This window comes from Marmota monax, unplaced genomic scaffold, assembly GCF_021218885.2.
Source record: "Marmota monax isolate L192 unplaced genomic scaffold, Marmota_monax_Labrador192_F-V1.1 WCK01_AAM20220418_F8-fsc00059, whole genome shotgun sequence".
NCBI lineage: Eukaryota > Metazoa > Chordata > Mammalia > Rodentia > Sciuridae > Marmota > Marmota monax.
The window spans coordinates 2,104,879-2,117,577 of record NW_026693595.1 but is presented as its reverse complement, the minus strand read 5'-3'; the positions used below and the strand labels follow the sequence as shown (position 1 = coordinate 2,117,577).

Here is a 12,699-nt window from a genome sequence, read left to right as displayed (position 1 = left end):
TTCCCTGCCAAGGACTGTTTTTGGTTTCCTTTGAGACAAGTCTCACCAAGTTTCCCAGGCTGCCCTCAAACTCACATCTTTTCTGCTTTGGCCTCCAGAGTAGCTAGAAATACAGGTGCCCACCATACTCAGTTTGCATTTTAAAAGTTAATAATCCTTCCAACCCTGATTTGATGCAATTTGGGCAATATTTTCCTAATTGTACCTCCAGTGTAGTTTGTCAGTGTTGGAGAGTAGTTGGCAGTAACAGTTCTCCTCACATATGAATGTAATGATATTCTAATCTACATAAGCAGACAGTAAAGTCATTCCCAAGGGATTAATACACTCTCAATTTACACAGAAAATCAAGGCCCCAGATCCACATGGCTGAAGTCAAAACCATGAGAATGTTATAAATTCACCAACAGAAACACAACTTTATCATGTCTCTTGGAAGTCACTCTCCCCATGACACCTGAACTTTACTTTGTTCCCTCTTTCAAATGTGGAATAATATATTCATTCACAAACAGCATTCACTAAGTAGCCACTATTCCTCAGGCTCTGTCCCAAGAGACAAGGAAGCATTAGATCCCTGTTCTCATCACATTTAGAGATGAAGGGGAAGGAAAGAGAAGGAAGCAGAGCCATAAGACAGAAGAAAGATCACAAAAGGTATACATAATCCTCAAGAGATTTAAGTTATTGGGCTGGGACTGCAGCTCCAGGAGTAAATCACTTGCCTAGCATGCATGAGGCCCTGGGTTCAATCCCCAGTACAAGAAAAGAGAAGAGGAATATATGTTATCAGGAAAGCTAGAATTTTACTAGGGAGTCCAAAAGACACAGATTCACATGTTGGAAAGATCACTCTGGGTGAAACTATGGAGAAATGAAAGAGGTATGGAGGGCTGCAGACAACTTGAAGACAGGGATACTAAGGAAACTGCAATGATAACTGAGGCAAGTAATGATGAAATTAGAGCAGTATTTTTTTAACTGGAAGCATTTTTTTTCCCCCTCTCAGGGACACTTTCCAATGTTCAAAGATACTTTGGGTTGTCATAACTGGGAGGTGGTACTGGAATCAAGTAAGTAGAGACCAGGGATACTATTAACCATTTTATGATGTACAGGACAGACCCCAATTGAAGAATAATCCAGCCCCACATGTCAGTAGTGCCACAATTGAGAAACTGAGATAAAAGGGTTTACTGGATGCAGATGGTGAGACAAAAGAGGAGTGTTATGGGCTGAATGTTTCTCCCTACTACCCTACCGGTTCAAATACGGAAGCCCCAATCCCTAGTGTGGCTGCATTTGGAGGTAGGGACTCTAAGGAAGTAATTAAGGTTATATGAAGTCATAAGAGTGATATGATCGAACAGCATTAGTGTCCCTTGTAAGAAGGGACATCAGAGAGCTCTCTTAGGCACTCTTGCCCTCTCCATGCCCATGCCAAATACATAAGCACACAGTCATTGGCAACACAAAGGGAGAATCCTCACCAGATATTAACCTGGCTGGCACTTTATTTTTGGAATTCCACTCTTCAGAATTATGAAAGAATACACTTCTATTGTTTGAATTGCCCAATCTGTGGTATCATAATTATGAGAGTCCTAAATTAATAAAAGAGGTATTCCCTAGTTTGTTGGAGGAATTCAAGTGAATGACAGAATAGGAAAGGTATGAACATCATTTTCTTGAAACATGGATTTTGAAGTATCTATGATACATCCAAGTAGGACAATACTGGCTTGGAGTACAGAAATATTTGGATCAGGGACTGAATGAATAGGGAAAGTCAAGAAAATGGGTCAGAGGGACAGAAAGTAGGGATAGGAAGGGCAGCAGAATACAACGGACACTAGTATTGCTGAATGTATATACGTGGCTGTATAACCAATGTGATCCTGCAATCTGTACACGTGGAAAAATGAGAATTCATACCCCATTTGAATCAAATGTATGATATGTCAAGATCATTGTATTGTCATGAGCAACTAATAAAAAAAAAAGAATGAGTACATGGGGCTAGAAATATAGCTCAGTTGGTAGAGTGCTTGCTTTGCATGTACAAGGCCATGGGGTTCAATCCCCAGCACCACCAAGAAAAAAAAAACAAAAACAAGAATGAGTACATGACATAAATAGTGAAAAACCCTAATTAAACACCTGGAACACACCAATATCTATGGAAAAACTCATTGTGAAATTATTGTTTTTTATATTCTTTAACTTGTACATGCAAAGAATTTTGTGTATAAAGTATTAGCTTTTTAAAAAACTATTTGTAAGGATTGTGTTTTTCCATTATTTCAGTTCTTAAAATTGTTTTGAAATTCTATGGTTAGGAGTCTGAAAGCTCTAACTTCCTGTTAACCATTGTCCATAACAAACATTGCAGCCCATCTACTCTTAGGCAACAGTATGCTTTCCAGGGGCCAATTTTATTGGTTCCAGAAGATTATAAATATTATTACATAACAATAATATCAATAAACAACAAAACAAGTTTTAAAAAACAAAGTTGTTTCCATGAAAGTTAAGTGCTTTAGAAATATATAAAATCTTACCATAACCATAACTCAGAATTGGGATCAAAAATTCTGATCACATAAATAACAGGGTCATGTTAATCTTCAGCTACAAACTGACAATAAATGTCTGACTATAAACCTATCTCTACCATATATAAGCTATAGGACCTTTCTGCTAATCACCTAACCCAGTTTGAAGATTCAGTTTCTTCAAGTACTAAAGAATGATGACTGCAGTGTATAGCTGCTTTCATCTGTTCTTACAGAATTCTAAAGAAGTCTGACGTACTACTACTATTCAGGCGTACTACTACTTCTAGTCTGAGTCCTAATGGCAAAATCTCTAGAAGAATAAAACCATTAAAAAGGAAGCAGAGAATAAAACTAGCCTAATCCTGAAGACCATGGAGTCAAAATCATGTACTTTGTGTTTGTCTTGTGTCTGTGTGCGTGTGTGTTGCTGGGGATTGAACCCAGAGCCTTGTGCATGCAAGGCAAGCACTCTACCAATTGAGCTATATCCCCAGCCCACATCTTTTCTTTTAAAGTATACCTCCTCATCTTGAAAGCATTTATAATCTAGCCTTGATGTCTTTCTGAACATAGATTACATATCTCGCTTAAAAAAAAAAATGTATACAAGGACATGCATACTTTCCTTGGTATTAGCATTGTACTTCCTTTATTTTAAGGAAAAGCTGACAGTTTCCCTTAGTTTCTGGAAGGGAGGGATCATGTCACAGTCATCCATTGATTTCTATCATCAAGCAGGAGTTCAAGTTTTTTTTTGCATAAATGAAGTTATATTTCTATTCTTTTTCCTATCTATCTATCCATTGTGATACTGGGGACTGAACACAAGGGGGAGTCTATCACTCAGCCACCTCCCCAGTCTTTTTTATTTTTTACTTTGAGACAGTACTAAGTTGCTGAGTCTGGTCTGGAACTTGTTATCCTCTTGCCTCAGCCTCCCAAGTATATGGGATTATAGGTGTGCACATCATGCCCCACCTCTATTCCTTGTTAAAATCAAGGTAATCAGAAAATTTATTACATGTATTCTTTTCCTGATATATAGGTGAACTAAGGAGGACAACTTCATGACAGAAGTAAAATATTTCTCCCAAATGCTTAAGAAAAAAATAAAGACCACTCTCCTATCAGAACTATCTCTATGGCATGGGAGTTAGGGAAGACAAGGGAATGAATGCCTAACCATCAAATTAAAAATCAGTATAGTCCATGCAATTATGACCATAGCAAGACTAACCTAAATATGAACATACAATATTTGGGCTTCCACTGCTTTTGGAGGCATCACCACTAGAATGTGTCTAAAGAGAACTGCAGAGGTTTTTAAATGTGTACAACATAATTCCAACTTTCACAAACACTTAGTAAAGTCACCAAATGTAAAATAATTATAAATACTCAGAGTTATGTGTAAAATTTTAATAAATACTGAAGCACTTACCAAGATTTATCCAAATTCCACCTGGCTTGAGTATTTTCCATATGGTATCAATATAATCAATCACATTGTGAGCTGTGTCTATGAAGAAACAGGTGGCAATACAGTCCCAGGTATCTAGTCAAGAAAAATTAAATCACTGCATCTGTTATCTTGCTTTTTTCCTTCAAACTGATCAGCTAAAATATTTAACTGTAGTGCTACAAAAGCTAAACTTTTTTTTTTTTTCTTTGCAGTACTGAGGATGGAACCCAGAACCTTGTGTATGTTAGACAGGAGCTTTACCAATGAGCTACATCCCCAGCCCTTTTTGATTATATTTTGAGATAGGGTCTCACTAAATTGCTGAGGCTGGTCTTGAACTTGTGATCCTGTTGCCTCAGCCTCCTGAGAAACTGGGATTATAAGTGTGCACTCCCACCTAGTCAGAAGCTGAATTCTTTTGATCACCACTATAATCAAGATAACCAAATAGTCATTTATGGGGGATACTCTATAGTTAGTTCATAAGTGTTTATCAATAATCTGAAAAAGTGATCAATTTGGAATTCATTCATAATAACATACATCACTAGAATCATTATCAAATGATATCTGTAATTTTTACCATCTATTTACTCTCCCCCTCCTTCTTCTGAGGGCCTTGCACATGTTAGGCAAATACTATACCACTGAACTACACCCCAGCCTCCAGCTTTCATTTACAATATATTAAGACAATATAATAGTCATTTGAATTTTAGAATCTAATATGAACCTATGCTAATCACCAGTTCTAGTAGGCTTTACAGAGACTACAGGCAAATTATTGCCATTTGAAAAAATGAATGACATCAAATAATCTAACCACTCCCAAATCACCAAGGAAATGAGGGGCCAAGGGCAAGTAGACACCCAGCAAAGAATACTATTTACCTCTTGAAGGCTGTGGCCTAGCACAATGATAGGGACCAGAATGACGTGGTCGTATTTGTACCAATGCTGGTGTAATGAATGTACCCAATCCCAGCAAGGATCACATGCACTGTTATCTTAAACTCTGGTCCAGAAAAAGGAACTCTTAGGAACTTATCATTCTTTCCTCCACTCCTATTTCTCCATTTGGGATGGCAATGTCTATTCTTTGTACCAAAGGCACATCCTATGCATCTTTCTCTTTTTAATAGAAATACGTATCTTATCCCTAGGCCTATTCCATATATTTTGGAAGCACAAAACTCGGTGCACACATTCACAGCTAAAGAGGAATTCTGCTTCAGGTAAAACCCTCAAGTCTCACCCATGTCTGATTTAGATAATCTTTAGTATTAATGGTGGAACATGTGAAGACTTTGGGGACTGTTGGGATGGAATGAATGTGTGTCCCAAACAAGAAGGACATGAATTCTGAGAAGCCAGGAGAAAGAATTCAATTATATTGTGTCCCTCCAAAATTTATATTTAAACGTTCAACATGATGGTATTTAGAGATGGGGACTTTGGGGGATAATTAGATTTGGATTCAGTCAAGAAAACAGGGTCCCAAAGACCAGATGGGTGCCCTTATAAGAAGGGATATCAGCTCACTTGTGCACACACTGTTGTCCCCCACCACCCCCTCTCCCTGACAATGTAAGGACTACTCCCTCTGCAACACAGGGAGAAAAAAACTATCTACAGGCTAGGAAGAAAGTCCTCACCAAAGAATCAAATAAGCCAGCACCTTTAACTTGGACTTCTTGGTTTCCATAACTGTGTGATAATAAATTTCTGTGTTTAACCACCCAGAAAAAGAAAGTGACTTATTTGCTTAAATGAGGTTTTCCATTATTTGAGCCCCTTTTCTGAGATCTTGCTGCTAACCTCTTTTATAATAGTTCACATCTTCCAGTTCTCCCTTCCTAATGTCAGAGCACACAGGCCCAATCTCAGAGTTTGGGGAAAAATAAACAAAAATTTCTACATTGCTAAAAATATGTATAACAGTGGATGTGTAACCGATATGATTCTGCAATCTGTATACGGGGTAAAAATGGGAGTTCATAACCCACTTGAATCAAAGTGTGAAATATGATATATCAAGAACTATGTAATGTTTTGAACAACCAACAATAAAAAATTAAAAAAAAAGAACTATGTAATGTTTTGAACAACCAATAATAAAAATTAAAAAATAAATAAATAAAAAATAAAAATGAATAATAGATTAAAAATTTCTATGTTGTCCTTTGCTCTAAAAGCCTTCCCACCAATGGCTTCCTGTCTCTCTCACAGTACAACTCAAAGTCCTTGCTATGGCTTACAAGTCTACCTCACTAACCCTCTGCCCTCAAACCCCACACTGTGCTCAGTACTTAGTGACTCTCTCTACCCCCAACCCTCTTCGTCTCCTACTCCCTCTGCAACATTTTCCTCCAAATCTGCATGCATTGCTTATTCACTCATTTGAGGTCACCTCTGAACATTTTTAGTTTCTACTCTTAGGCCTTCCCATTTTTCTTCCTCACAATATTTATTTGTTCTTATTTATCTCTCCCTTCTAGTGTATGAATCTCCTGTGGACAGGAACTTTGTTTTGCTTACTGTTCTCTTCTGAATGCCTATAACATACCTGAGGTAAGTGCTCAACAAATATTTGTTGAAAGAAGAATCTCACTGATTGCTTGGCATTTTGCTTTTCTTATTCCTTTTAGTCTTAATCCCTCTCTTCTCTTTCCCCATTACTATCTCCCTTTCTCTAATGCCTAATTCAAATGTTTTCAACCTGATTATAAAGGTCTTCCATATTCTGGAACAACCTACTTTTCCAGCCATATGTCTCACTAAATCTCTTTTCCTGCCAATCTAGCTATGCCATTGTCCCCGATGACCTCATTCACTCTTACCTTTATACCTCTGCCTGCCTGAAGTGCTATTTCTCCCTATTATTCAAATTGCGGCCTCTCTACAAAGAGCCTACATAAGCTTCTCACACTAGCTTACTTTCATTTTCACTACATTCAATACACATTTGAACTGTTTACATATGGTCTTATATTAACAGACTCAATAAATTCTGAATTTCTTGGTTACAGATGTTTCTTTATATTTAGTATCATTGCCTTGTGCATGACCTGGAAAATAGTCCAAATTGTCACTGAAGTATACTTTGTATTCTACCATCAAATGAATGACCAAAACATTGGCTCATTAAGTTTCAATAAAGCATAAGACCTTTAAAATATTTGCTTTGAACTTACTGCATTCTGAATAAATCTCCTGAAAATCTCCTGCTGTCATAGAAAAGTTAGAACCAGGAGGAAGACTGTGGGGGTCAACATCTGGGAAAAAGATGGGTCGTATCTGATCAGCTGATCTCCGGTTATTGCTAAACTGATGGATCCAGGGATAAAGTTTATATTTATTAATTTCAGAACATCTGTAAAATATAAACATAAAATTTAGTGTTAACATTTTACCAAAAATAAATCTACTTTAAATTATGATGTTTGAATGTAAATTTGCATTTATAGTTCATTTGTGCCAACCCTACCCCCCAACTCATATAGGATAATGTACATATACATATAGATGAGCAACCAATCATGGATTAAAAGACAGAAAAAAAATTAAATTCAGAGATATAAATATGCTACTCATTCAAACTTATAAAAATATATTTTTAAACTTCAAAACCAAGTAAAATCAGTCCAACTAATTTTTAAGAAACAGTACTGGCTTCAACTAAAATAGTCTGCTATTAATTTTTATTATTTTAGACAACCCTCTTCAAAATTTTCCCTTTATCACCAACCCCCTAAAACTCATACTGCCATCAGAGACAATATTATTTAAATAAGGCAGCTATTTGTTTTCCTCTAACACACACCTTCTGACTTTAGAAATAACAACTCTTTTCTACTACCTTCTAACAGAGGCCAGAGAAGTTCTCAGGGATTTTTCCAACTCAGTCATGTAAGTGTGCCTGGCCATTTTATAACACAAGGAAAACATAATCACAATTGCTTCACTAAATTCTTATTCCACTAAAGGAAACAAAGGGTTGAAGAAGTTTAAGAAATGATGAGAAAATACTCCTTCCTTTGTTGTAGGACTTCAAAGATTCTGTACAGAAATCATTTCAGTTTCATGGAAGACCCACTTTTTAAAAGTAACTTACTCATCTTGTGTCAACATTCTATTAATTAGGCAATAAAGTGGTAATCTGTATAAGCATTTTGAATTTAACACAAACACTGATGATCTACATTATAAATACAATGTACTTTTCTTAAAAAAAAAAAAAAGGTAAGTCAATCTGATTCTGAGAAATTACTATTTCCAGCAAAAAATAAATTAAATACCTGTTCAGAACAAAGTTGGAAGAAAAGAGCATAAAAAAACTCCATTCATTTCCTTGACAAGCATAACCTAGCATAGCTATTTCCCAGGCCAGTCTTCCTAGTCCAGCACCAGGTACCAGAATATTTACTTTAGAAGGATCCCTGAAATGAAATAAGGCAATTATATCCAACCCCTCAAAGGAAAAAAATTAAAAAGAAAGACAAAATCCATATTAACAACTAAAAACTTACTCCATTGTTCAATAAGAATAAGCTTGTTTCTTAAAATTGAGAAAGAATAAAAAAGAATAATCTGATTTCTTAAAATTGAGAGATACTTGTGAATTAAAAAAAAAAAAAAGCTTAAGGACTTATCAGAGGTGTTCAGATATCAGACAAGAGTTTATTCCCTAAAATTTATCTTTCAGAAAAAAAGGAGTCACTTTGTAACTGAAGATCTATGAAGGTACTCATATTTCTAAAAGCTGTTACCTGAAAATTAACTTATTCCTATGATGAATTTAAACAAAATTATTCCATCAAGAGATAATAAAACAAAACATAACTTTATGCTGAATTCTATATGTAACACAATGAATTGTAAATCAAACAGATTAAATATGGGTCAGGTATACCTCTAACACCATATAGATTTCAGATGGAAAAAGAATGGAGTAGTACTTTCATGGGGAAAATGGGAAACTGCCTTGTAATTGAGCATATATGGCAGCAAATATATATAACACCAAAACACAGGTTCACAACTGAACTTATCTCTATTTGCTAGCACCACACTGCTATCATACATTTTCTTTGTTGTAAGTTCTAATCCTCCACTTTGAAACTGCCAAAAGCCTTAGCAAAACTAGGTCTTTTCTCAGGAATTCTGGCAAATCAACATAATCCTGAGAAAAGCAAAATGTATTTCTATAGGAAACTAAAGAAAAATATATACAATCAGCTGGCATCATGTCAAAAAGGAATCTCAAAAGAAAAAACATTCAGAATAATTTTTTTTTTTTTTAAAAAAGGAATTTCACAATTGTATACATAAATTTGGGTCACAAATCAAATTCAATTTCCAAACCTACTCCTATTTACAATTCCATCATTAAACCACATAGACTTAAAGTCTGGCATGCTCAATCAGAAGAACAACATTTTATTAGTAGTCCATATGAGAATTTTTGCATATCCTACTTTAAAATGAATAAGCAGGGGCTGGGAGTTGTAGCTCAGTGGTAAAGCCTTACTTGCCTAGAATGTGTGTGTGAGGCACTGGTTTGAGCCTCAGCAGCACATAAAAATAAAGTTATTATGTCCATCTAAAGTTAGAAATAAATAAATTAAATTTAAAAAAATTTAAATGAATATACAGCTCTTTGGGACTTTTGCAGATATAGTATCCTGGTAATTTGCCTAAGGTGATTCAGTCCTACATAACTAAACATGGACACGTGTCTGTATGAACACCTTAACAAAGTCTGCTTGATTCACTTAATTATATACAAAAACGATAAAAGGAAGTTTGTTAAAAATGGGTAACAAATAGACCTATTAAAATAGTAAGGTATGTTTAGTAGTTATCTAGGCGAACAAACACCAAGTAGTTAACAGTATTCACTAAGATAAAATAAAATGGAACACTTTCTTCTTGTTCTAGATTATACACTGTGTGCTTGTGTATTTATCTATACTTTAATTTTAATGAAGAGGACGGACCTATCCTTTTACTTTGTTCAGGTTTACCTATATCAGTCACTTAATGAGAATATGCATATTTTTAATACTATACTTGAAAACTCCTAGTTCTAAGATTCAGTGCTCTTCCTTGTATAAGAATCTGCACAAAAACAGTCTACCTGGGCCTGAATCTCACTTTCTTCTCTCTACCAGACAGACCAACAACCCGGCTCTCCAGAATTACCCCCTTTTTTCAGTTTCCACTGCTCAATCAAATTTTGTATTTCTACCTGAATGCAGTTCTCAAGAGTTAAAAAAAAAAAAAAATCAAGGTAATACAGCAGGGCAACAGGAAATTATAGGATTTGGAAATAAATTCAGTCTTTATTTTTAAAAAATCACTAGTAATGAATTTCTGCGTAGCTGATGAGTAAGTAAAAATACTACCACACCAAAATTAGAAATTAACTTTAAGGAAAAGTTGTATTTTGATAATTTATGGAAACTTTATGACTACTATTTTCAAATTTTCCCTAAACAGAACCAAAGAACTCTCTACCTCTACCTTGTGGGAGAAAATATATTCATATGACTCTGCTAAAAGACTATCATCAAGCCACTGAACAAAAAACATATCAAGGTTCTACCTTAAGAATTAGCAGAGATTATTAAAGAGCTACATATTTTATGACAAAAGGACTTCAGTGGGCACATATGAGAAGAAATATTAAAACAAACCATCTATAGAAGGGAAAAAAAAAAAAAGATCAAAAACTAGCAAAGAATGGGTGAAGATGAAGAGAATTTCCCCCTAAACCTGTTCATAGCTAGAATTCTTCCAGTGGTTCTTTACATAATGGACATTAACACCATACTGGAAAGTTCCTCTAATTACAATATATATGAAACTAAATACTTGAATGGTTATAAATCATTAAGGCATCTAGGGTTTTTCCATAAAGGTATTTCTGTGGAGCATAAGAGATAAACAAATTTAATTATAGACTTTAATGATAAGATGATTTTAAACCAACCTGAAACAACTTTAAAAAACCAGGAAGAGTGCCTGGTGTGGTAGTGCACACCTGTAATCCCAGCAACTCAGGAGGTCAAAGCAGGAGGATCTCAAATACGAGGGCAGCCTCAACAATCTAGCAAGACCCTGTCTCAAAATATAAAATTAAAAGGACTGGGGATGTAGCTTAATGGTAAAACACCCTAGATTCGATTCCCTGTATCAAAAATAACAATACAGAGAATAGGAATATTATAGTATATAGCTCAGTAATTAAATGTAGCCTGTGTGAGATTATTAGCAAAAAGAAACACGTCCACCAAGTTAATAAGATACAACTATGGTAAAGCAGTATATTTACTACAGATGTGAATCCTCAAATATATAGGGTGTAAGTGGAGTAAGTTTCAGGAATTATTCAAGACCAGAATGGATAAGAAAAGGAACATGTAAGAGCACACAGACAACCATGTCTAAAGAAGCCATGGACTATTTGCTATATTTTGGCTCCAACTATTTTGTTAACAATTTTTTGTTGTTGTTGTTGGGGGCAGCAGGGGTTCTGGGGACTGAACCCTTGGGTGCTTTATTAAAGTAGCTTCACCCCCAGCCTTTTAAATTTTCTTCTTCTGAGATGGCACCTTGCTAAATTATATAGGCTGGCCATGAACTTGCTATCTTCCTGACTCAGCCTTCCAAATAGCTGCAAATTACAAGTATGAGCTACCAGGCCCCACTAAATATTGTTCTTTATAGAGATTTACTTTATTATATACACAATGTTCTTTGCTTTTAGGTAAGTTAGAAAAGTCCCCAACACTATATCATATTCTTTTATCAACATGGTGACACTTGGCTGACCCCTAGTGGTAGGAATACATATAAGTTTGAAGTACCAAAAATGGTTCTACCAATCACAGCTACCAATACAGTAAAAGGCACTAATTACGTGTGCTATTAAAATGGATAAACTAATATGTTATAAATTTAAAATAAATTGATTTTGCCAGGCACAGTGGCACATGCTTGTGATCCCAATGATTCAGGGGGCTGAAGCAGATGGACAGCAAGCTCAAGGCCAGCCTCAGCAACTTAGCCAGACCTTGTTGCAAAAAAAAAAAAAAAAAAAAAAAAAAAATTAGAAAGGGCTTGGGGTATAGCTCAGTGGTAAAGCACCCTGGGTTCAATCCCTAGTGCCTTAAAAAAATTAAAAATTAAAAAAAAATTTCAAAGACTTGATAGAGAAAAGAAATGAAAAATGTATCAGCAATCTTTTTGATGACAGGGTGAATAATGCTTTGGATATACTGGGTTATTAAAGCATATTATGAATATTTTTATTTTAACCTTTTCATGTGGCTACTAGAAAATGATAACTACATATCTGCCTTGCATTTGTGGGTTGCACTGTTTCTACTGAAAACTGTACTGATCAGATATATCATAAAAACATTATACTGAGCAGGGTCTGGTCATGTAGGTCAGTGATAGAGAATATGGCTGATCAAGACCCTGGGCTCAATCCCAGACAACAGAACAACAATAAAAACAACACAAACACACTGTATAAAAGCCAATTGTAAAATGGTACTATAAAATATTAGATAAAACTTGAAAACATACAGAAACAGGTTTTTGTAGGCTTTTGTTTTGAGATAGGATCTCACTATGTTACTCAACCCTCAAGAACTCTTGGACTCAAGT

At 35.3% G+C, this 12,699-nt stretch overlaps 1 protein-coding gene across 5 annotated transcripts in view; it reads right to left on the bottom strand.

Annotated features, from left to right (window-relative positions):
* Window positions 1-12,699, bottom strand: part of Carnmt1 (carnosine N-methyltransferase 1) — a 46,176-nt gene that overhangs the window by 11,177 nt on the left and 22,300 nt on the right. For all 5 annotated transcript variants that reach the window (XM_058583997.1, XM_046459407.2, XM_058583998.1 and 2 more), the window contains 3 exons: window positions 8,319-8,459; window positions 7,215-7,393; window positions 4,000-4,113 (listed from right to left, as the gene is read on the bottom strand). In XM_058583997.1, coding sequence (XP_058439980.1) covers window positions 4,000-4,113; window positions 7,215-7,393; window positions 8,319-8,459 — 434 coding nt within the window. The remainder of the gene's footprint in view (window positions 1-3,999; window positions 4,114-7,214; window positions 7,394-8,318; window positions 8,460-12,699) is intronic.